Source organism: Semicossyphus pulcher, unplaced genomic scaffold (genome assembly GCF_022749685.1).
Source record: "Semicossyphus pulcher isolate SPU_LCO1_2020_fin unplaced genomic scaffold, fSemPul1.0.p SCAF_17, whole genome shotgun sequence".
Taxonomy (NCBI): domain Eukaryota; kingdom Metazoa; phylum Chordata; class Actinopteri; order Labriformes; family Labridae; genus Semicossyphus; species Semicossyphus pulcher.
Genome location: NW_027211681.1, coordinates 3,707,335 through 3,732,931, shown reverse-complemented (window position 1 = coordinate 3,732,931; position 25,597 = coordinate 3,707,335). Strand labels below are relative to the sequence as shown.

Below are 25,597 nucleotides of genomic sequence, written 5' to 3'. Positions count from 1 at the left end.
ACCTTATTAAAAAAGTTGGACTTAATCCAAAGTCAAGCCTTGAGACTCTGCTGAACCCCAAACTGCTACCAGAGGCACAGCCTGCAGTGTGTGAATGTGTCTGAATGCATGTTGAGTGGTCAGAAGACTACAAAGGTGCGATCTAAGTGCAGTCCATTTACCATGACAAGTGGCACATGCTCACCTTGACCTTGACCAGTGCAAGAAGAGCATAAGCTGTGGCCTCCAATGTGTAAATATGTCCCTTAGGTACTGGCAAGTGGGACAAATCTGAGGAGCAAACACACATATATTTTTAACAGTGATCACACTAAGCAAAAATTGGCCCATTATAGGCCTCATACCAATATGTCATTCGGTTTCAAGAAAACATGTTTTAGTAGTTATTTTTGGAATTGTGAGACGACACCTGGGGAAATAAAGTTGTAAAGGATCTCTTTGTTCAGTTTGTTTTCATTGGCCAAGGCGTATGATGTCATTGCAACGGCGTATGGGTTGGTGAGGCTGGGCAGACGCCTCTCCAGGTAGGCCACTGCTTTGTCGATACTGCCTGGCAGACTCTGGACAGGATAAAAACAAAGGAAGGATGACACAGAATAAAGGGAGAACAACTGGAAAGCAGGGATATCCGTGCAACATAACATTAAACACAGAAATAATCACTGTTGTTCATGAATGTCTTTCGATTCTGAGGATACAGCGGACACCAAATGGGCTCACAGCCAAAAGTTTAGTTGCTTTGCTGAAGTTTATTGTAGAGCTGCACAATTAATTGAATAATAATCCCGATCACAATTTTGGGCTTCTCATAATTACATTATTGATTGACGGCGATAGTGACGTTTAAAATACGTGCTCAACCTGTAGGAAACTCTGCTGCAGATCAAATCAAGAGCTTGCTAAACAGCCACTCCTCCAGTGGTCGATCGAGAGGTTTGGGCTTCACTTTTCGGGGAGCTGGCACGTCATGCCATGAGCACCAATCCTCCAGTGGCAGTTTAGAGTGGGAGGGCAAACAACAGAGACTGGTGTCTCAATTCAACAAGTGACCATGTTAATTGGAGATTGTCAGCCGAGTGCGTCTCTGGTTGTCATAGTTTCAGCAGCTGTTGAAATTTGTACATGAGCCGTAAAGTAGCACAAAATTGAACTCAAAGCATTGCTTGATTTATTTAGGCTAAATGTTAAAGTATGAGGGCTGCAAATGACTACTTGCTAAATAAATCATAATTGGTTAAGAAAAAATCTAGTCGATAATCGTTATGTAGTCCCATATTTTTGCAACATTGTATCTAAGTAAGTCCCCTGTGTCATTTCAGCCCATAATTGTTATTTAAAAAGCTATCATGTTTGTTGCTTTCTATGTTTTAAAATTAAATATAATTTATAAAAAACAGCCGGACACCGACAACAAGCTCTCCATCATTCACGCTCGCTCTGATGCGTGCTGTCTCGCATACTCACAGAAACAAACACACACACACACACACACACATGCATCTAAAAAGGTAAATTTATTATATAACTCAAACTTCACTTCCTGTGGCGCCGACAATAGTGCCAAAAGAGATTGATACACTACAGGGACCAATACACATTTACAGCCTACCTTTCTTTGATAGTAACTTTAATAAACACAAGATCCTGTCTGAGCCGGACGGCGTGTCTGGAGATATAAATGATTAATGAGTTACCTGCTGTGCCTCGTGCGTAAATGTTAAGTTTCGTTTCTGCTCAAAAACAGTCAATACGTCAACAATAGATAATCGAAACCTAAAATAAAAAGTCCAGACCTTCACCATTCTTTATTGTGTAGCAGGCAGTTTGTCTACTGGTTTTGATGAAGTAATAAGAACAACATGTGGACATGCTGTGGAGTTAGTCTGGTGCGCACTCTGTTGACTGTGAGACCCGCCGCGGAGAATACCAGCTCAGGTGGTACCGATGTCCCAGGAATGCAGAGAAATGTAACAAAGTGTTTGTTTTATTCTTTTTCCAATTTTTATCAGTCAACATTCTTATTGTCAATTAATGTTTGAATGGTTAATATTTACATCCCTACTGTGCATTGATTACATTGCACAACTTTCGTAGACTTGACCGCATGGGAAAATAACTAAAGAAAAATAAACTACAAAGCGAGTACTGAAGTAACCGTTTAAGCAATGGGACGAGTTTAAGAAAATGTTGAATCCCTTGAAAGCACATTAAAAAATGTCCCTAAAATGAATGAATAATCTTGATCTCAATATTGATCAAAATAGTCGTGATTATCATTTTGGCCATAGTCATGCGGCCCTACTTCAACCTACCCTTTTCTTTGTCAGTCTGCTAATGTGTATAATCGCAGAGATGCAGAATGTAGTAAGAGCATTAAAAAGATTTATTTAGCCTATATTTAGCTAAAACTAAAAAGTAACACGTGTTATAGAATGGATTAAACAAGGGGTAGGGAACTCGCGGCTCCGGAGCCACATGTGGCTCTTTTGCCCCTCTCCAGTGGCTCCCTGTGGCTTTGCCAGAAAAGAAAAAACTTTTTTTACATTTTAATTTTCATTCATCATTGTTGAAGTGTTTTTACATTCTCTAACCGTAAAAAAAATGTGCAGCCTATGCACCAAATTATTATTATTAATTGTATTTTGTCAACCTAAATGTGCGTCCTGTGTGTACGTTTAGACTTAATAGGCTGCGTTACCTTTTTTGTAAAATTTAAATATGTTTTGCGGCTCCAGATTTTTTTGGGGAGGGTAGAGTAAAAATGGCTCCTTTGATAGAAAAGGTTCCTGACCCCTGCATTAAACAATAAATCTATCTGCTTAAACATAAGCTGCAATTGTTAGCATGTTCATTTAACTAGCTCTCAAGCTGCGATGGTAACTAGTTTACCAGAAAAGCCTCTCATGACTTCATCGTACATTTACTGTGTATTCATCTGAGTGGAAGGAATCTGATCTTATTTTAGGTCAGGCTAATTCAGAGCAGCCTCTGTTTTGCTATTTAATGTATTTGGGTAATGCAAGCAAATAACTTTCTGAATATAGCATCAAGACTTCTGATTAAATCGGTCTGAAATCTTCCTAAAAGCCGTTTCTCTACGTAAACAGCTAAGCTAGGCAGCGTTGTGTTGTACTCACATTAACAGTAGCGAAACACAGAGTGCGTGTCTCCTGCATGGCAATGAGATGGAAGGCCGTCATGGAGGCATCTGAATCTGCGCCGCGCACGTCACCCTACATATGCAGGCAGGAACACACACACGCACACGCACACACACGCACACACACGCACACACTTTTATTAATAGAAGATGAGTCTGTGACATTTAACAGTTCTTTAACCTGTTCCTGAAACTAGAGCACGCACCATGGTCTCTCCATGGAACATCCTCCCAACTTCCCTGAAAATGCCGTCAGGTTGCTGTGCGTTGAAAATCAGAAACTTGACAGCGTCACAGATCACGCTGCTTTGCATTGGCACCAGTTTGTAGGCCATGGCAAACACCTTGGCAACATAGGCCGTCAACCTAAGAGAGGAGAGGGGAGGGTTTTCAAAGTATATGATTTAAATATTCACACAGGAAATAAAGTCATCCTCAAACAGAATCTAAATCAGACGATGAACAAGTTTGTGAATATTTGGATGCCTCACCAGCTGCAGCTTGGGTAACTTTGCCACATGGTAAAAGACCCATCATCTTTACGGTAGATAAGCTCTCTCTGGTAGCCTAGACAAAAACAAAACTTTTTTACTGACAGCCAATCAGTCTCTGAGTCTTGGCTATTGGCGGCCAGTTGAAGGAGTCTTAAAAAAATGTTTTCCCTGCGATTATAGCAACTTTCAAATAATTCTGAAGCCATAAGTTATTGTTGTAAAGAAATATGACGATCCTGGTTAAGACATCTAATGTCTATCTATGTCTGTCTACCTATGGACAGAACAATGCATTCGTTGTAAATTATCACACACGACAGGAGGGTCCAACATTAGCATCCGCCACTCGCCAAATGCGGGTAAAAATCTAATTTGGCGACTAAAATAAATGAGATCGGGCGCCAGGGGCAGGTGCTCCCATCACTGCAAAACATACTATAAGTTGTTGACAAAGTTTTGTTTAGTAACGACTCCGCACATCGCTGGTGTGTGTCCGTGAATAATTTTATCACAATCTTGTTGACCCTCGCTGACCACCATCAGCGTGCTCACACTTCAGTTATTTAGCTCACGTAGCAGGGCTCTAGTGCGTCAACAATCTGATAAGTACGAGTTAACACTTGAAATTTAACAGGCGTAACAGAGCAGCTGTTAGAAATGTGAACTAGTCGTTGGCTGACCGTGGGCTTTTTCTGCTTAGTGCTGCTATGCGTTCTTCGGACAGTCACACAGCTCCACAGTACTGAGGAGCGTGTAAATGACTGTCGGATGAGCGATGAGGGAGAGAGAGCTATGAGTGAGTGATCAGAACCACTGCAAGTTTAATAGTGCAGTGGATTAATGAGCTGAGCTGAAAAGTTGATTTTGTTGCATTGTTGAAATAATATCAAAGTGTATTTATACTCATTATAGGTTTCATCATTAAATGACCAGTTTTCTTTTTACAGCCACACTTTTGTATGTCTCTCTCTATCTCTAAATTCAAGATTCTTTATTGTCATATATAAATAAAAAAAAAATAGAATAAGATATGTACAAAACTAGAATAAAATAGAAATAGAATAAAAAACTAGAATAAAGACCGAATAAAAATTATTTAAATTATTTAAGTTGCTAGTGCTTGTGAGAGTGGTGCGTTTGTGGTTGAGTGTGTGTGACCGAGTGTGAGTGGGTGAGTAAGAGTGTGAATTTGTGTGTGTTTGTGTGTGTTTGTGTGTGTGTATGTGAGTGTATGTGTGCGGTAGTTCAGCAGCTTGATGGCTTGCGGTTAAAAACTGTCCCTGAATCTGCTAGTTTTAATCCGGATGCTCCTGAACTGCCTGCCAGACGGCAGGAGCGTAAACAGTCTCCAGCTACTCTCGATGGTGCATGTATAGAAGTTTGAGAGTATCCTGGTGTCCATGCAACACCTCCTCAGACACCGCAGGAAGAAGAGGCACTGTCTCGCTTTCTTTAGGATCACGTCAGTGTGGCGTGACCAGCTGAAATCCTCGCTGATGTTGATGCCCAGGAACATGAAGCAACTTACTCTCTCCACTGCAGCTGCCTCGATGTGGATGGGGGCGTGTCCTACTCCCTGAAGCCTCCTGTAGTCCACGATAATCTCCTTGGTCTTGCTGACATTGAGCAAGAGGTTGTTGTCATTGCACTATGATGTCAGTGCTCTCAGTCAGTGCTAATTTGTTTTTTTCGCTAATTTTCACACTAGTGCACCACTATTATTGGCATTGTAACCATAAGTATGTATTACCTGTTGTTGTTCCTGTAACAAGAACATATGTTGTTGTTGCTCTCTTTGCCTGTCTCTATCCTACATCTCCTTCTATCCCACTTTCGGCCCATCCAGTCGAGGCAGATGGCTGTTCAACATGAGTCTGGTTCTGCTCGAGGTTTCTGCCTGTTAAAAGGAAGTTTTTCCTTGCCAATGTGCTGAATGTTGCTAAGTGCTACTCATGGTGATTCATTATGGGCCTCTCTTTAAATAACATAACAAAGAGTCGGTCTAGACCTGCTCTTTTTGTGAAGTGTCTTGAGATAACTCTGGTTATGATTTGGCGCTATACCAATAAAATGTGATTGATTGATTGAGTGACCTCCTCTCTGTAGCGTGTTTCATCACCACCGTGATGCAGACGATAAGTGTGGTGTCGTCAGCAAATTTAATTATAGTGTTTGAAATGGGCATCGACGTACAGTCATGAGTGCCCCAGTGTTTAGAATCAGTGTGGAGGAGGTGGTGTTGCCAATCTGCACCCCCTGTATTCTGTTCATCAGGGAGTCCAGGATCCAGCTGCACAGGGAGGAGCTGATGTCTAGGTCCCTGAGCTTCGTGACAAGTTTGGATGGAACTATGCAGTTAAAGGCGGAGCTGAAGTCGATGAATAGCATTCACACGTCTGTGTTCCTCTGGTCCAGGTGGAAGAGGGCGGTGTGGAGTGCGAATGCTATTGCATCGTCTGTGGACCTGTAGGCAAACTGCAATGGGTCATGTGTGGTGGGCAGGGAGGATAAGATGTGAGCCTTGACTGACCTTTCAAACCACTTCATAATGGTGGAGGTGAGTGCAATAGGGCGAAAGTCTGAAGTGGTTTTGTTTTCATTTAGAAAAATAAAGACACTTCCATCATAAACTGGGGAATAAAAATAAACCAGAATAAAGAAAATAAAGCTTTTGACACTCAAAATTTCCTAGGGGAGACTTTCTAAGATAAATAATGATTGAAAAGGAAGGATGTGGAGGGCCCCATGCCTGTGTTCGCCTTGGCCCCCAAATTGCTCAATCCGCCAATGCTTCTGCCTTTACAGTCCCACTAAGGGGGGCTTCAATAAGAATTCTGGTATCATTGATAATAAACAGATATGTTTTGCGTACCATAATTGATGTGTCGGATCGCTTCATTACGTTTCTCAAAGCCCACAGTTTCCCACTGATTGGTTACGTCCAAGTAGGTGGTGGCAATGACAGGCAGGGTCATGTGGATTATGGTGTTCTCCCCATTGCCTGAGGGCTGGTAGATCAGAGATCCCATTGACTTCCCACTAATAGCGCTTTCCACCAGTGCTGGCATTTGTTCTCTCCCTGCACAAACACACACACACGCACACGCACACACACAGACACACACACAAATTAATTACAAATTAATCTTATTAATGAGAAGAAACAACTGAAAGTTAAATCCCAACAAGAGTACAGATCAGACAGACACTGCATCGCATGACATACCCAAATATAACAATGTACCTCACCTGTCACAGAGATCTGAGTCCTAGTTGGTGAGTTTGGCACCAAGTTTGCCTTAGGAATTCCACTGTTCATTACTACTTCTTGTACACCATCTAAAGGGAGAAACAGAGCGAACATTGGGGAAACCGTTAGCAGGTGATAAAAACACAACAGCAAATTACAACATTATGTAGCTAGTTAAATGGTCAACTCACCTACACCTTTGTTATCGGGGTTTAGAATTATAATCTGGGGTTGTTTCACTAGAACACCTGCAGGCTGGAAAAACAACAGGACAGACATTAGAAATCACACACAGAGTGATCTTAATATGCTGTGGGTCAAAAAGGCAATATGGCTTGCTTGTTAGAAATATGCCACCTACTCGTGTTAGTTTTCATTTGTTTTATTTTGTCAATCACCCTTCCCTCATTGTTGTTCTACTTCCTGCCTTTTCCTGATTATGTGCCCCACCTCACTGTTTTCACCTGATCCTTGACTAGTCTCACCTGTGCCTGATTACCGTCACCTTCCCAGTGTATTTGGTCTTTGTCATCTCTGTCTGTGTGGCAGTTCGTTCTTTGTAAACCCGTCAACCCTTGGTTCTTGTGTGGATGTTTTCTCCTCGTGGCTCCTCCAGTGTTTTCAGTGCCTTTCTGGGCCTTGTAACTTTTCTTTATTGGATGTTTATTTTGACCTGCTCTTCTTTTTCTCTTCTAAAGTAAGCCTTTTGTGTTGATCTTTTGTTCATTCAAATTCCCTCTGTCTGCAGTTGGGTTCTCTCCCTTTTTGAATTTTAACCTCAAATGTGACAGGATTTCTGTCTAAAGTTTCTTGGAGACTTCGTCCTCAGTCAAGGGGGAGAATGACATGAGTGAGGCTGCCTGCTGAGTTGGTCAGGCTCAGAGAATGGTAAATGGACTGCACTTATTCAGCGCTTTTCTAGTCTTTGCGACCACTCAAAGCTGCTTTTACACTACATGTCACATTCACCCATTCACACACACATTCATACACTGATGGCAGAGGCTGCTACGTGAAGTGCCCGCCTGCCAACCAGTAATCACATTCATACCCGTTGGCTATGATTTCCGATGGTAGAATGTATTTATATATCACCAGAAACATTACATTAGACCAAAGCATCCTTCGAAGGACGCAGTCTACGAAGGATGAGTCATTCATAGCCTGTGTAGACCGCTAAGGCCAAACTGAAAGTAGATGGACTAGTCTACAGTAGAGTATTTCCTATCACAAGATGTACCAGCAGCAGTTGGTCTGCCAGAGAGGGTAGGCAGACCTAAGCAGCTACTTTTCCGGCCTCTGCAAGTGTTGCAAGTAAATGGTAATCTACTATGGCTGAACAAACAAAGAAAAGATCGATGACGACAGATAGAACTTAAAAAATAATAATAATAATAATAATAATAATCATAACAACTTTATTTATATAGCACCTTTAAAAACAGAATGTTTACAAAGTGCTTTGACGGACAAAGCAACGACAGAAACTCAGGAAGATTACAGAATACAAAACTTTCAACAATAAGGCCAAACAGAGCGTATTCAAGAAATTTCCACAAAAGGCAAGAACTAAAGTCAAACACCAAAAGTCAACAAGAATAAATGCAAGTAAAAAGAATAAAAGTGACAATACAAAAACAAATGCAGTCAGAGATATAAGCAATACAAATAAAGAGATAAAGACATAAAAGCAATGAAAGACCATAAAAGGACAATAAAAAGACAACATCACATCACAGGATATAAAGAGAGATAAAAGATTGGTTCAATAAAGTTAACGTGAGAGAAATATAATAATAATAAGTTAAAGAATAAATAAATTAAACTAAATAATTAAAAATAAAAGCAGTAAATGATGGTAGGAATAGGAACAGATGAATGCATAAAAAGCATTTTCATCACATAAAAGCAAGTCTGTAAAATTAATTTTTAAGAAGTGATTTAAAAGAAGTCACTGACTCTGCACGCCTTATCTCCTCAGGCAGCTCGTTCCGAAGCCCAGGGGCTCTGACGGCAAAAGATTCAGATTTGAACCTCGACTTTGGAACGACCAGAAGGCCCCCACCTGAGGATCAAAGGGCGCGAAATGGCTCACAAGGTGTCAGCATTTCTAAAATGTAAATCAAGGCAAGACCCAAACGAGCTTTAAAGTGATCAGTAAAATCTTAAAATCAATTCTAACTCAGACAGGGAGCCGGTGAAGGGAGACAAGGATAGGAGTGATGTGATGTTGTCTGTTAAAACCAGTAAGAAGCCTAGCTGCTGCATTCTGGACCAGTAGGAGGCGAAAGAGAGATTTATGATTGATACCGGAAAGGAATGAATTACACTAGTCGAGTCGAGAAAAGATTTGTGCGTGAATGACTTTTTCCAGGACGGCGTGTGACAGAATTGATTCGAGTCTGGAAATGGTGTAACAATTCACCTAAACTATATGGTGAAGGAGAAGGCGCCGCGGCTTTATAAATAAAGTTCCACGCATCCTCACCAAGTCCATTTAGACTCTGAAACGAGATCCCAGAATAATCCAATAGGAAAGGAAATAATCCGATTCTCCTGATCGATGACAAATCCACATTAATATTCCCCAGGAAAAGATTTCTTTGCCAGGTCTCTCCAAACGGTGTCTGCCAACCTGCAGCGCATACTTTCACCGTTCCCCTGGCGACGTCACTTCCCCTCTATTTATAAATTCCTGTACGTATATGAAATAAATAATTCTTGGTCCTATATGAATGCCATGTCCACAAACAGTTAAGCAATAACATTTTACAGATGTGATTTATATATGAAGGTTAAATTGATCATTGAAAAAAAACAAGTTCACCCTCACCACATCATACACACAATGGACCTCAGGTTACCATTACACCCCCCCAGCCAGTGGCTTATCGGGGCCATAGAAGGGTTTCATGTCAAACACATTAACATCGTCCAGCTTTATCTTATTAGTTAACCAATGGACGCCGTAGTTAACAGGACCTAGCTTTTTCTCTACCCTAACCGGCCCTGACCATCTGGGTGCAAACTTGGCAGAGAATTTAGCTGAGGCTTTGGACAGTGGGTGTGACCTGATCCAAACCAGATCGCCAACTACAAAGTGTACATCTTTACGTCGTGCATTATAATATCTGGCTTGTCTGACCTTGGCCACTCCAACATGTCTGTCAACCTCTTTCAACAATCATGGTTTTCTATGTTCTATTGACCCTCTCTGTTAGATTGGTCTGGGGATGATATGCTGTAGTGAGCTTTTGGGTCACGCCCCAGGATTCACACAAGCTGGACATCAGTTGACCCGTGAACTGGGGGCCGCGATCAGATACCAGGTAGTTGGGAACCCCCCAGCGTGTGAAGATGTCATTTTTAAGGATCTGACAGACCTTTGGTGTTTTGGCAACCTTCAGAGCAAACAGCTCCACCCATTTACTGAAGTAGTCCACAACCACCATCAGCACCGAATTCCGGGCTTTGCTTAAAAGGAAAGGTCCCATGAAGTCCACACCCAACATCTCACCAGGTGCTTTGACCTCCGTTGCCTGGAGGTGACCAGCTGGCCTGTTGTTTGACCCTTTGTACATTTGACATGTCACGGACGTGACTCCAGACATCTTTGTGGACTGTTAGCCACCATGCCAACCCCAAGATTTTCAGGAGCGTCTTCATTCTTCCCAGATGCCCCCCAAATGGGCTGTTGTGAAAGTAAGCCAGAAAGTCCGGCACAATAACAGCAGGAACGACCAGCTGGTCATTGAAACCCCCATATTTGGAAGGTACACCCCGGTACAACACTCCTTGCTGCTGTTGATAATGAATGCGGCCTGGTATGGCCGGGGAAATGGTCTGTTCAAGGTCCTGACATAAGGAGTCACTCTGCTGAGCTTTTTGAATGTCCTGCAAGAAACTGGGTAGATCAGACCAATTTGACTTAGCGACTGCAAAACATACAGTGCCTTCTTGTGGAGGAGGTGCACAGGACAGAGCATCAGGAACAATATTACAGCACTCTGCTTGTAATGGACCCTAAAGGTGAACGCCTGTAAACGTAGTGTCCATCTGGTGAGTCGGGATGATGTTTTGGGACAATTGAATGTCCAGGCCAATGCACTATGGTCAGAGAACACATCAAATGTCTCACCTTCCAGATAGTGGCGCCATTTTTCCACTGCCCACACAACCGCCAGGCATTCCTTTTCTGAGGTGGAATACCTAAGTTCAGCACCATGAAGTGCTCTGGATGCAAAGGCGACTGCTCTTTCTTCTCCTTTAATGGTCTGCATCAAGACTGCCCCCAAACCCACATCACTAGAGTCCCAGTGCACCTGAAAGCTAAGGTGCGGCCTCGGCTGTGCCAACACCGGTGGAGACTGCAGCAGCCCCTTAAGGTGTTGAAAGGCAACTTGACACTGGGCAGACCACTCCCATGGCACCCCCCTTTTTTTTAGGTTATTCAGAGGGGCCACTATGTCCGCCAAGCTTGGGATGAACTTATGGTACCACCCCACCAAACCCAGGAACCCTGGAGATTCTTCAGGTCTGTGGGAGGTGGATAAGCTGCGATGGCTTCAATCTTTGCTCGATCTACTTCCACCCCTCTACCTGAGACTACAGGCCCAAGGAAAGTGAGTTGAGACTGCAGAAGGTGACATTTTTTTACATTGAGAGTTAGATGGGCCTGGTGTAGCTTTTGGAACACTGCCTCAAGATCATACAAATGTTGTTCCTCCGACCTGGAAAAGATGATGATATCATCAATGTAGAAAAAGCAGATTTTGCCCTTTAACTCCCCTAAGATGTTTTCCATCAACCGTTGGAATGTAGCTCCAGCATTCCACAAGCCGAACAGCATGACCTTAAATTGGAGCAATCCCTGATGAGTGATCATGGCGGTCTTGTGCTTGCTTCCCTCATCAATCGCCACCTTCCAGTACCCACTTTGAAGATCTAGCGAACTGAAGTATTGGGCATCTTGCAAGGACTCTAAGATTTCATGCACCAGTGGCATCGGATAGGCGTAATGATGGGTTTTGGCGTTAACTCCCCTGTAGTCTACACAGAAACGGGGTGTCCTGTCCTTCCTCGGGACCAGAACCACGGGAGAAGCCCATGCAGAAGTCGATGGCTCTATCACACCATTGTCAAGCATTTTTTTAAGTTGTTCCTCTATGATAGCTTGCTTCTGAGGTGACACTCTGTAAGCTCTTCTACACACTGGGAGCTCATCTGTAGTAATAATCTTGTGCTTTATTACATCAGCGTAACCAGTAGACTCCGTCCAAACTGCAGGCCACTTCTGCAGCAGTGGCCTGAACACTTCAGGCTGAGCTTCCATTAATGGGACTGTAGACTGTTTGAGACTGGTTTCTTCAGCCACAGTCAAGTAAAAGTTAACTGCTGACTCTGCTCGACCGCACTGCAGTGCTTCCTGTGTCTTTGAGAGGAATTTAAACTCCTTTCCACCCGGCATAACATATTTCCTCAGATGTGGTTTAAGGGTTATTTGACTCGCACACATGAAGTCAAGGCCAAGTAATAAGGGCATGCACAACTGATCATCATTCAGCACATGTACACCAATGTTGATTTGTGCATTGTGGAGAGCGAGGAGCATGGTTGTCCTCCCCGATGCTCTGCTGTCCTGGCCATTGGCTAGAATAAATTTCACAGGGACCCAGTGTCACGCACTGCATCGCCCACAAAACCTTGAGCCCCTTTTGGGACCACCAATAGGGCTGGGAGCCCAATCAAAGAGGCCATATCAGCAACATGTGCACGACTCTGGCCATGCTCTGTTTTTTACCGAACTTTTCTGTAGAGCGGTCAGAAGGGTTGGACTGTTGAACTCGACTCCAATAGTCTCTAGAGTTGCTCCAGTCCCTTTCAATAAGAGACCCCACCTTGACCATTTGGTCTAAAGTAGAAACAATACCACATAGGCCACTGGCCAACCTTGGGTTGCATGCATTGAGAATGCGTCACACAATTTCTTCTTCTGACATGTCAGGCCTCCACTTAAGGCAAAGTGTGTGGTGTTCATATGCAAAGTCTCTGAGACACTGAGAGGGTGTCTGTATGTTTGAGCAAAGCTGCTCCTCAATCTCAGATTGGTAGTCTGTAGGGAGGAAAGCTTCAAGGAACGCACTTCTAAATTTTGCCCAATTTGTTATTTTGCTGCGGGCTGCCAACCACCAGCTTTGCGCCGGCCCTTTGAGAACTGCGTTCAGTGTGCCCATGAGTTCAATGTCACTCAGAGGTCTGAGAGTGAGAAAGTTCTCACACTGCTAAATAAAGTCAGTGACATCTTTAGAATTCCTAGTCTCACCAAACTGAGGAAACTCCATTCTAATGGGGGGCCTAGCTGTGGCTGCCGAAGGAACTGGGAAAGTAACATCTCCTTCTAAGTATGGTGGCTGGACGGCACCAACACAGCAGGAGTAGAAAAACTGGTTGGCCTCCAAGAGGAACAATTTTTGTGATGGATTATTTTCAGTTCCTCTCTCCACTGTCTATCCCTCCGCTCCAGACAAGCCACCACCGTCTGATCAAACTTCTGCAGTCAAGCATCAATATATTCCTTAGCCTCCTTGGCCATTGCACCAATGGCAACTCTGAGACCTTCTTCTCGATTGAGTGAGCTGCAAACTGCCTATTTAAGCCAATTCCCCATTACTCAACCTTCAACTGTAGGTCTTGAAGCTGTTCTGCAAATACACCTGCCCCTGTATCTTCATAATCATCGGACCGCTGATGTTCGTCGGGAGGCTAAAGGTACATGGATTCCAACAGGCTGGTTATGTCAGATATACCACTGCGATTAGGTCTAGTTGTAACATGGTGGCGAGGGTCAGCTTCAGCAGGTGGTATGAAATCCATGAGAGAAGGGGCATTTTCTTCCTCAGCAACGGTATCCCCAGCTGCTTCCTGCTGGCTTGTGGTGGTTGAATTTTTATTGAAGGAATATGTATGTAAACAGGAACTGTTAATATATGTTATGTATGTGGCTTATGTATCATGACAAGAGTTAAATGTAAGATGGAAATGACTAAAACGTGTGTGTATGTAGTAGCAGTGTATTTCTAACTCCTGGCAGTCACAATATGTAATACACCAAACCGATAAACAAAAAATATTTTTACAGGATTTTTTTTTTTATATCCCCTATGAATAAAGACCTATCTCCAAAAAATGTATCTCATTAAAGGACGACTTGATCAGTAAACTCAATATTATGTTTATAAAAACAAAAACCCAATTAAATGTCTACCGCAAGACAAAAAATCACTGTGTGTCAAAAAAAAGGATAATCAACATCTAGATAATTAATCCCAAGTCCCCGTACGGGCCACCAATCAGTAACAATTCACCTAAACTATATGGTTAAGGAGAACTGCACAACGCACAAAAAAACAGGTTACGGGCGAAATTATTATTCGCCGAATCTTAGAATGACTCAATATGGTCAAAACACAACACAGAACTTCCTTTTCAGTTCACTATAATGTAGAAAAAATGTATAATTAACGAAAGAGGCACATAAGTGTTGATCAACAAGAGTGTTATTATTATATTTTAACTTAAAACAAATGACCGAGTCGGCACCAAACAGAACAAAGAAACGGAAACAGATGCGTAAACACCAAACAAAATTCACTCAACAATCATCAAACCCACTGTTTCAGTCCAAACGTTTCACACAAGTCCCCAAAGTTCATTAAATAAATGCTTAAAAATAATAATGTCCAAAACGAAATAATAATGTCAATGGAGGTCCAGATGGCAGTGCAGCGAGGCGCCGCGGCTTAATAAATAAAGTTCCATGCAACCTCACTCAGTCCGTTTAGACTCTGAGACGAGATCCCCGAATGATCCAATAGGAAAGGAAATAATTCGATTCTCCTGATCGATGAGAAATCCACATTAATATTCCCAAGGAAAAGATTTCTTTGCCAGGTCTCTCCAAACGGTGTCTGCCAACCTGCAGCGCATACTTTCACCGTTCCCCTAGCGAAGTCACTTCCCCTCTATTTATAAATTCCTGTATGTATATGAAATAAATAATTCTTGGTCCTATATGAATGCCATGTCCACAAACAGTTAATTAATAACATTTTACAGATGTGATTTATATATGAAGGTTAAATTGATCATTGAAAAAAAACAGGTTCACCCTCACCACATCATATACACAATGGACCTTAGGTTACCATTACAATGGATCATAATTGAATAAAACAGGACTGGACGACTTTCTTAATGTGTTGTTTGAATGTTAGATCTGAATCAAAAGTTTCTTGCAGTGGGTGTAATATTTGAGGAGAGTAGACAAAGGGAACTTTCAATCTGATTGATATGCAAGTTTGGGTTGTTGAAAAGTATGATTTCTGTTTTTGAGTCGTGGAGCTGCAGAAAACTTTGCGCCATGCAACATGTATTGTCCCTGTCCCTTGTTACCAAGCGGGAGCATATCAATAGAAAATAAAAGTGGACATAAAATCTTCGTCTGCGTCAAGTCTGCACAACATTTCTGACAGAATCGGTATTGAAATAGGGGTAAAATAGCTAAAATAGTTAATAAAATGTGTGTGGGATGTAAAACATGGTCAGAGAGGATAAAATGTTGCTGATTTTATTTGTAAAGAATTATTTAGAGAATTAAAAACAAAAAAATTAAACAAAATTCTGCGGTTAGAAGGATTAAATAGAATGAAGTTAGAAAAAGGGATGCTCTTTCTTCTTTAATTGTTTTTTGATAGTTTTTCATTGCATCTTTCCAAATTTCATAAAATACTTTTTTTTTTCTCCATTGTCTTTCTTTTCTTCTGCCGTCCCTTTTTAATTCTCATGTCGTGTCGAGTTTTAAAAAACTTTGTATGGGGCAACAAAATGTTGTTAAAAAGGGAGACCAGCTCCTCTTGTGTTAGGATTAGGACTAAAAGCAGTTAAAAGAAGAAATCTTGCAAGCAGACGTAGAGTTAAAAACCCTGCGAGAGACCGGTATGCTTTTAAGACAGGTAAAAATGATAAAACCACGCTGAATAAAACAAGTTTATGATCTGACACAGATATCCTTAGTTTCGAAGTTGAAGGGGCGGAGACCATGGTGTAAAACCGTAGATTGTATAAATGATGGACGTAGTCTCAGTGACGTCACACATGATTTTCTGAAGAAGCGCTTTGAAGCCCAAATTGCGTTGGCGCTGGGGGTAGCCATGTCAGAAATGCAAGAGCTGGCTAATCCAGAGGCGGGCAAAGAGGCGGAGCGTGAGCGAGCTACAGCCTATGGCTGAGGACTACGGGTGGGCCGCATGATGAGCCAGCTACGACTATGAAGCTAGGCTATATGCTCCTCAGCATAGCTAGCGGTTATTAGCCATAAACTGTAGAAATAATGAATGAGCTAGTTTAACTTTCCCAACTTTCCCTTGCTGTAATCTCTCCAGGGAAAAGCCAACAACTCCTGACTCCTATATACTGACCGACGATTACAGTCATGTTTGATCAACACTGCACAGGCTAACAGGCAGCTAAAGCGAGCACAGTATACCTTTTACTTAGTGCTAAAAGTCTATAAATACAATAACACTAGCATTTAACTCAACAAAAAGCTGGAGCTCAGACTTGCACAGCCATAAAGTTCCACAAATCCCACAGAGAGATTATTTGTCCAAACTTTTAATGAAAAAATCCCCAAAAGTCTCCAACAACACAAACAGGTGAAGTTAAGCTCAGTGTCTGTGTCTGCGTTGACGTCTAGCAGACGGCCAGCAGGATCCACCTGTCAATCAAGTGACCCGGCCCCTATGATTTAAGGCTTAATATAATCATGACGGGTGTGTAAAAAAAAAAAATTCACTCCCCGTACAGTAATCTTGAAAAATAAAATTAGCTATTTATAACAAAACCGTTTTTTGTACCAGGCTGTAAACATGTTTATTTCTGCTGTAAAAATTGGCATTTTCCCACCTGCTGTAATGTTATTTCTTGTTTTCTGGAGCCAGCCTCAAGTGGCCACTCGAGGAACTGCAGTTTTTTGCACTTCCGCGTTGGCTTCGTTTTTTAACACCGGAGGTTGCTGCATGTGTAAAACCAAATGAAGGGTGTGACCTTTGGAATGAGTAAGAATTTGAATTGCCTGAGTGAGGTTAAAAGAGTCCAAGGTGTTAAAGTATACAGCCTACAGAATGTTTGAAACACATGCTCATCTTCACATGCTGATATAGTTATATTTACTTTCTTCACTTTTATTCACTATGCTGCTAATTTTAGTACTTGATCTAACTGATATTAACAAGGTAAAATCTTTGCAATTTCTGGGAATGCTGGCCAGTCTATTTAAAGCTTATAATAAGCTGCGTTTGCTGCATTTAACAAGAAGAACCAGAAAACCCAACTGGATGGAGGGATAGTGTTTTCTTTTATCTCAAGTAGTTGATGAACAAAAAACATTTTAGGACATAAATTCAGCCCCGGTTTTACAGCTCAAACCAAGAGGCAGGCATGGGAAAACAGCGCAGCAGATAAATGCATCCCCCTCTGGTTGTGCGCACTAGTGAAGAGTGTGAAAAGTAGTGGTAGGCTATGTGTTAAAGTCTAAGGTGAGAGGGGAGACCGCAGCACCCAAACGGGAATCTGCAAGCACAGGTGAGACGGTTTACCTCTTACTTGTAACTGCTGTCAAATTAACTTAAATACAGAATTAAAATATGCCCGTGCAATAATGCGGATGTGCGTCCCATACCCAAGCCCGCTATACCCATGCCTATTCCATGTAATTGTGATCACTCTGCTGATTGACCGTTACGACAGACCCAAGTCATCACTGCTGCACTTCGCATTTTTCCAGTTGCCAAATATTTATTTGTATGTTTACTGGAGTGCACTTAAGAGCAGAGGGGGTCTGTGGCTGAAGAAGAATGTGAATTAAATTGTTGAAGCTAGCGGATGTAATGGTAGGTTGAGGAGTCCATGTATGCGTAGAAGAAGATTTGGGATCCGATGAGGGGGTATGTGATGTAAACAGTCACGCACGTGGAGTTGAATATACAGTGTGCTGTATGTTAGCCTCTAGCATGCGGCTACTTAGCCAGTTCGGGTGGACTCCATCTGGTCTGAATAAGGAGCAGCGGTTCCAAAACAGATTAAAATTGTCAATAAAACCAATGATGTGCGTTTTGCAGGTGGACTGAAGCCATGTCTTTTCCACAAGTGTTTAAAGGCTAAAAAGGTCTGTAAACTCCCTTTTGGTCACAAGGATTATGGAGGCGGGGAGTGAGTGTAGCAACACTGAAAGTTTATCCAAGATCCCCGGGACTGTGGCTCCAGGGGTGTGTCTGATAATGGAGTCAACCGCAATTAATGTGGTTTGGGCGAAGAGCGGACGTGGAGATGGTGGCTGTTGGCTCTGATGACAGTTTGAAGGATGATCAGGATCCACATTGTGTGTCTGGACAGGCAGGGGCGGGGCAACGGTGCTGGGTGAAGGATGACTCGCTGGCCCAGGACAAAGCACACAACTGGAGCGTCTGAGCATGGCCTCTTTTAGGATGTTTTGACGTGCGGAGTAGGTTGTTGACCGCGATGGCGGTCGTGGCTGCGGCTTACCAGTGGGACACCTAGTCTCTCCAGTGCTGTCAGTCACTAGCGGTGGAAAGGCAGAGGTGTTGGCAGGCGCAACCTTCAGAGGTGGGCCAGAGAGTCATCTGAGAGGGCTGCGTTTTGCAGTTCATCGGTCAGCCGACCAATTCAGGTTAGTGAACTTTTTGTTTGCTCTTTTTAGTAATGTGTCGTCCTCACAAGGCACACCCGGCATTCTTGCGGTGGTTAGACAGTAGCCACCAGGTTAAAAATTAAATTAGCCAAGCTGAAAGTAGCACTGACAGAACATCCGTTTACTAAAATCTTTAGCTGAGTTGAACTTTATGGGCAATGCAGCAATCGGTTTGAAAGTTTATCATAAAATCATAGGGTAAAACGAGGTAAAAAGTCAACTTCTGGCGGAGCTTCTGGCATTCAGGTTACGATGCTGACTCATGAAATAAGTTAAAATCCAAAGAAAAAGAAACAAATTTGACGCTCAGATAAAGGCAAACAGTTTAAAAAGAAAAGTGACCGTCAGCGAGGAAAATCAAAAGTTACAATCGTAACAAAAACAGCCAGCCATGGACGTCTGGTTATCTGGGACGTATGCGCCTTTTATCGCCTTAAGGTGCCGCCAAATAAAATGGAACTGAAAACTTTGAGATTAGTACTTTAACTTATTATTTTAAAGATAATTTTTTTCAAGGTTTTTTATTCCTTGGCCACTTAAGAGTACGTCATCTTGTTTGGATTGGCACGCATTGAATCTTGGGATAAGTTGAGCCGAGAAGGATGCACCTGATGGATTCTTCGTGGCCTGGGTAAAGGAGGACACATTTGTCAGCCGATCTGAAGGAGCCTTCGAAATGGGATGCCTTCGATGGGCCACTGTGACGCAATCTGCCTTGAAATACGTCCTTCAAAGGATGCAGCCCCTGAATTGGGACACAGCTTATATCTGTAGAATATGTCATGAACAAGAGAAAACTGCCTTTATCCCTCTCAGATTTCTGAACTAAATTAAATATATGATGAAAATGAGATTTGATTTGAAAGACCTATTATATACAAACGTCAATTTCTCTCACAACATGTACCATCCCAGAGGAATATTTGTCCATCTTGACTTAACTGTGCTGACAGGTTAAAAGCACCTCTAAACAGACTCCATGCAGTGTGATTCTCTTACCACCACATGCAACATCTTCATGATTCCATCGTTGCGTGCCGAGTCCTTTACAGCTGCTTTGACCTCTATGCGGGACTGTCCTTCCTTTATGGGAATAATGATGAAGGGGACAGATTGTGTAGACTGAGGCCAAACTTTAACCTCCTGACGATACTTTCCATGTTTAGATGCTGCACTGCACACATGCTCCTCCTCAATCAGATCCACACGCACCTTAAAAACCAAAACAAGTTAACTTGATTTTGCAACTGATAAAAGATGAAGAACCTCAGAGTGGACTTATAACCATCTGTATTGTTTTCAGTCACATAACAGTCTGAAGTTGAAAAGTGAATGATTTTTTAAATCTGATATAAGTAGGAAGTTCACGTTGTCTCCCTGTGTCAGTTAGAAGCATTACTTCTATTATGCACCCAACTTTAGAATGAAAATCTCTCTTACAGACCAATGTTATATTATTGTATATATTCCTGGAGAAAGGAGGATCCTGTCATTTCTGCTTTTTTGTCCTTAATACTCCTAAACTTTGAATATCATGGCGTCCTTGGCTCTGGCCTTTACAAAAACACTTACGATGGCAACATCGGGGCTGTAGTTGTGGAGGATGACTTTAACCTCCAGCCGCTCTCCTCGGACTGCGGCATAGGGAAGCCTGAGATCAATGAAGAAGTCCTTTCGGACAATTACTTCTAATGGCTCGCCAACACAGATTCCTTAAATATGAGGAGGGGATAAAACATGCGAAGGAGAGAAAAGGTGGGATGAGAGAGGTTTAGGGTTACAAAAGCACAACTAGAACTCAAGGCGAGTCACTGTATCCTCACCGTGCGTTCTTGACAGACTGATGCCAGTGAACTCCCAGGTTGTGATTGAGTCTTGTAATCTAACATTTTTTAAAGAAGATGTGGTGTCACTGAAAAAAAGAGAAACGTGAGCACATTGACAGACCATGATAGCTTTATATCCTGGTGATGTTGTTAATGAAGTAATTTTTTCTGTGTACAGATTTCTTTGACCCACCAGTTAGGGTTTCCTCGAGGACAAGCAGGAAGTTTGATATCCCACCACAGCCAACTTTCAGGGAAGATGGTGCGAGAATAAATTTCATTGCTGTCCACGTAACTGTTGTCATCCTCCTCACCTAAAGTGTCATTAGAAAGAGTCTGACTGTGAGCCAGTTGGAGATTTTCCTCTTTCTTCTCTGTGCGCTGACTTTCCATCTCCTTGCAACAGTGCAGGAAGGCCTCAACACAGGCTGGACCGTCCACGATGTACTCGCTGCGCCTCTCACAGTTGTATGAAACGGGTGGCTGCTTTAGGGCATCCCGACAACATTCACGTTGTAGTTTGTTTGAATATTTGCTCACTGTATAGAAAGAGGGATGTTAAGGAGAGACACAAGAAGAAGGGAAATGATCCGTTATTTCAGGCAACTCAGTGTTGTTTAAATTTCCCCTGTCCTTAGGAACTTGATGTGTTTAAAACGTATAAAAAGTATAAAGTATAAAACAAAAAGAGGTTCAGCTCACTTTTGTAATACACATTATGGTAAAGAAGAGTATCTAGAAAGTCAACACCACAGGTTGTCTGAAGTGTTAAGGATGACTGAATATGTACTTCTAAGCTGTTACTCTTACTTAAGCTGGTTGTGACTTCCATTATAGTTGTTCCTCCTTTCATCCTGCTGGGGACGGGACAGTTCAATTCTGGAAACACAACACAGACAAGATCTCTAAAACCCACAAGGTTGGATGAACTTCATTCCTGCATGTTATTAAGGTGATAGATTAAGTGATTCTCAATCATAATCAAACAACAAGCACTATTTCTGAGATTAACACAGGTCCAGATAAAACATCATTTAATCCAAAAAACAAAACAACCAGTTCGAAAAGGTATTACTCTCACCTACACTCCTCTGAAGCTCTAACTGATACTTATCTTATGTACTCTTTCTTAGATAAAATGGAATTCCCATGTCTCAGTTCGGACAATCGTGCCTGTATTGATAGCCCATTATCTACGGTTGAGATCTATCAGGCAATTCAATCAATGACAAGAGGGAAGGCCCCGGGGGCCAGATGGGTTCCCCATTGAATTTTACTCAACATTTTCCGCATCTGGTCCCCTTACTTAAATTGATGTATGATGAGATTCTCTCAGGCGAGGAGCTACCCCAGACGCTCACACAGACCACAATTTGTGTCCTGCTAAAAAAGGATAAAAATCCACTGGATTAAGGCTCATACCTCCCAATAAACCGTCGTGTTGCCCTCTCTCTTAATGCCTGGAGTCTATCATCACCACCATTATTGACCCTTATCAGACAGTCCTACTTTAATATGCCACATTTGTTTAACATTTTATACACAGACCACTCAACCCCACTGCCTGAAGTAATTATGTCCCTTAATACCAACTTGATAATCAAGATAATCAACTGAGAAATTATTCTTTTTCTAACTTGAAATGTAAAGTACGGGGCCCCAGAGTGGCCGTTATTTTTTTTTATTTTTGAGCGCACAAGGTAGTACCTCTACCTCATGCTCACGATTTACTAACTTGTGCGTACAAAATGCTATTCCGAGCGCACGTGGTAGTAAACGAAAATGTTATTTCGTGCTTACGAGATAGTAGATCGTGGTCTTGTTTTAAAAATTCGTTCCCTCCTTTTGATTAATTGTCATAGATTCGGGAAGCTGCAGCTTCACGCTCATCCTGACAGAGGTCAATTCTGTCACATAGGCAACAGATGATGAGCTGGAAGGGGAGGGGGCACGTCGGATCAGCTCACATCTTATGAGCCTTTTCAAACAAAGGGATAAAGCCTGGGCCAAAAATCATGTATAAAGATTCCACTGACTGGGATATTACAGAATCTTAATCCAACTATTATGAAGATAGCTTTTCTCAGAATTTTCATAACCAGTTTTGGAATCAGCTAAACCATCTTTTTAATAAAATTAACAAAAGTGACATAAACCAGCTACAAATGAATAATGAAGCTACAGTATTTCTTATTGTTTACTTATTTCCCATGTTTTTTTTTTACTTTTTATTTTTCATATTTCCACACAGAACAGAAAGAAAAACAAGACAAAACAAAGTAACATAGGGGGGTTACAGCTCAGTGTCAGATATTCACATTTAGGACAGGTGAGGTAATGAAGAGCAATGTCTTTTGTATCCAGTCCATTTTTTCCAGTGCTGATCATATAGTCCTGCCTTCAGTCTTAGATCATGAGTCCATTTTTCCATGGAGCTTATTTCCTCGACCCAACCACTGTCTTGGTTAAGGAGGATCACATTTCAGCCAGTTCCTTGTGATGGCCTTCTTACACGCCAGAATCAGGATTTTAAAGAGATAGGTGTCCTCTCTTTGAATTAAGTCCTCGTGCAGTAGTCCAAGGTATACTGTCCATGGGTCCTTAGTTGTCTTGTAATGTAAAATCTCTTTGAGAATCCGGATAACACTGTCCAAAAATGTTTGAATTTTTATACACAACCAGAAGATATGCGATTCTAGATTTAGATTCTTCCAGCTAAATTCCCTCCACCTTTTAGAGCTAGTAGACGACTGTTGTGTTTTGCACATTGAAGGCCAGTCACTCTGTCAGATTAATATTCATTTCCAGTTCCCATTTCTGTTTTACATGCAGAGAATTCCTTCCGTTTTGTTTTTGTAGAGCTTTATAGAGTTTAGACACAATCTTTGAGGGGGTTTGTTGATATGCGCCAGTCAACACTTCTATTATTTTATTGCCATCGACTGATAATTTATTTTTAATCTCACTAACGTAAAATTGTCTCAACTGATGAGACCTATACAGGTCTTGGTTTGTCTTTTTTTAGTTTTTCAAAGGTTTTAAAGGATTTTCCTTCTATGAGTGTACATATGGCGGCGATTCCTCTTTCCCTCCATCTTGTGAAAGTCTCATCCATCTCTCCAGCTCTGAACTTCGGGGACCGAGAAGGCCAAGCCAAAAGTCCACTATCTCCTTCTAATTTATATTTCTTCAGAATCTCAGCCCAGATTCGGAGTGTGCCGTCTATAATTGATTTCTCTCCTGAAAGGGCAAGACATTCTTTGCCCCTGAGTCTAGTTTGAGGTTACGTATGTCCAAGATTCATCTCGATACATTTCCATCTGGCCTGATATTCTTTTGAGCACCAGTAAACCACCCATCTTAATTGAGCTGCATAATAATCTCTGAAATCTGGCACCGGCAAGTCCCCGTTCTCTCTATCAATTTGGAGTGTCTTAAATTTTTTACCCTTGGCCTCGCTCCTGCCAAGATAAACCTGGATATCTGTTTATCCCAAATTATGAACTGGGATACTGGAATTTTGACTGGGAGGGATGAAAACAGGAACAACAGCCTCGGTAACACATTCACCATTTTGTAAAGTCTTTCTGTAACTTGTCGTTCAATATTTTATAGTTAGTTTCGTATATGTTATCCATCTCTTGAGTGATCACTACTCCGTCTGTACAACTGCACCGTACTACGGTCTTAAATATTTACTCACATTAAGACATATGTTTGTTTGAATCCAATGTCATATTTATTCAGCGGTGCACCTCTGGAACTCCTGTAATTTATCCTTTGCTCTCTGTGTGAGGGCGGGTCCTCTCTCCGGTCTTGACAGTACCAGTTCAGTTTTGGGTCGTGGTTTTTGCAGCAGTGAATGGTGAGCCTGCTGTATTTTCAGGTCAAGATCTTGTGGTAATGGCAGCTCGCTTTTGAGGAGTTTTTCAATAAACTGTGGCACGGAGTCCCCCTTTTCCTTCTCTGCTCCTCGGACGCCATTCTCGATCCGGGGCTAGCCAGCTCCGCAGCCACAATGTTTTTCAGCATTTTTCTTACTCCTTTCTGGCTCTAAGTGTTTCTTCTCCAACTCATTTATCCCTTTTACTAAAAGAGTCGAGTTTTTTTATGATATAGTGGGGGAGTTGAGATATATGTCCTGGAGCGCGGTTCGCTATGCGTCTGCTCTAGTCCATGGCTAACCGGAAGTCTATTTCCCATGTTTTTAACAAGCATTTCTCTTCTACTGGTGGATCTCAAAACTTGAATTCATATGGTACAGCTGGTTCCTTAAACTTACATGTGAGTTAAAAGAAGCAGTAGTGCTGGTCCAGACTGTTTGGAAGCCAAATTTGTTAAACTTGCTGCTCATGTAACAATGTATCCACTTGCTGTTTTAAATATGCTAACATATAAGAGGTAAATCAATAAAGATAGAAAAAATAAGTGGTCCCAAGGTAGAACCTTGTGGAACACCCCTTTCAACAATTATGTAGTCAGACTGAGAGCCTTGAAAAACAACACGCTGACGTCTGTTATGCAGATAGGCATTAAACCAGAAGAAAACATTTTGATTTAAACTAATAGAATAAAGCTTATTGAGTAGGAAGTAGTGAGGAACCACATCAAAAGCTTTCAAAAGATCAATAAATATTGCCCCTGTGAATTGGCCTTTATCAGAAGATGAGAACACATCATTAGTACATTTAAGAAGAGCAGTGGTGGTGGAAAAAAATAGGTCTAAAACCTAATTGGGATGGAGATAAAATATTGAACTGGGCGATGTACTGTGAGAACTGATTATAAATCAGTTACTCAAATACTTTTGCGATACAGCAAATAATAGATATAGGTCGCTGGTCATTTACATCAGATGGGTAACAAATGTGGCTTCCAAACTGTCTGGACCAGCACCACTGCTTCTTTAAACTCACATATAACATCAAGGGGTAAGATTTTACTAAAGGAAAATGAAACACTGGGAATGATTGAGTTTAAGGAACCAGCTGTACCATATGAATTCAAGTTTTGAGATCCACCAATAGAGGAGAAATGCTTGTTGAAAGCATGGAAAATAAGTAAAGGATAAGAAATACTGTAGTTTCATTATTATTTTGT

At 41.8% G+C, this 25,597-nt stretch overlaps 1 protein-coding gene across 1 annotated transcript in view; it reads right to left on the bottom strand.

The window, feature by feature from the left end:
• The window catches only part of LOC138594431 (complement C3-like), a 65,174-nt gene that overhangs the window by 14,728 nt on the left and 24,849 nt on the right, over positions 1 to 25,597 (bottom strand). The window contains exons 17-29 of the mRNA XM_069665505.1: positions 21,308 to 21,376; positions 20,691 to 21,036; positions 20,495 to 20,583; positions 20,244 to 20,383; positions 19,671 to 19,883; positions 7,096 to 7,159; positions 6,904 to 6,993; positions 6,527 to 6,733; positions 3,652 to 3,727; positions 3,367 to 3,526; positions 3,138 to 3,233; positions 410 to 560; positions 185 to 270 (exon numbers count right to left, since the gene is read on the bottom strand). Of these exons, the coding sequence (XP_069521606.1) occupies positions 185 to 270; positions 410 to 560; positions 3,138 to 3,233; positions 3,367 to 3,526; positions 3,652 to 3,727; positions 6,527 to 6,733; positions 6,904 to 6,993; positions 7,096 to 7,159; positions 19,671 to 19,883; positions 20,244 to 20,383; positions 20,495 to 20,583; positions 20,691 to 21,036; positions 21,308 to 21,376 (1,787 nt within the window). The remainder of the gene's footprint in view (positions 1 to 184; positions 271 to 409; positions 561 to 3,137; positions 3,234 to 3,366; positions 3,527 to 3,651; positions 3,728 to 6,526; positions 6,734 to 6,903; positions 6,994 to 7,095; positions 7,160 to 19,670; positions 19,884 to 20,243; positions 20,384 to 20,494; positions 20,584 to 20,690; positions 21,037 to 21,307; positions 21,377 to 25,597) is intronic.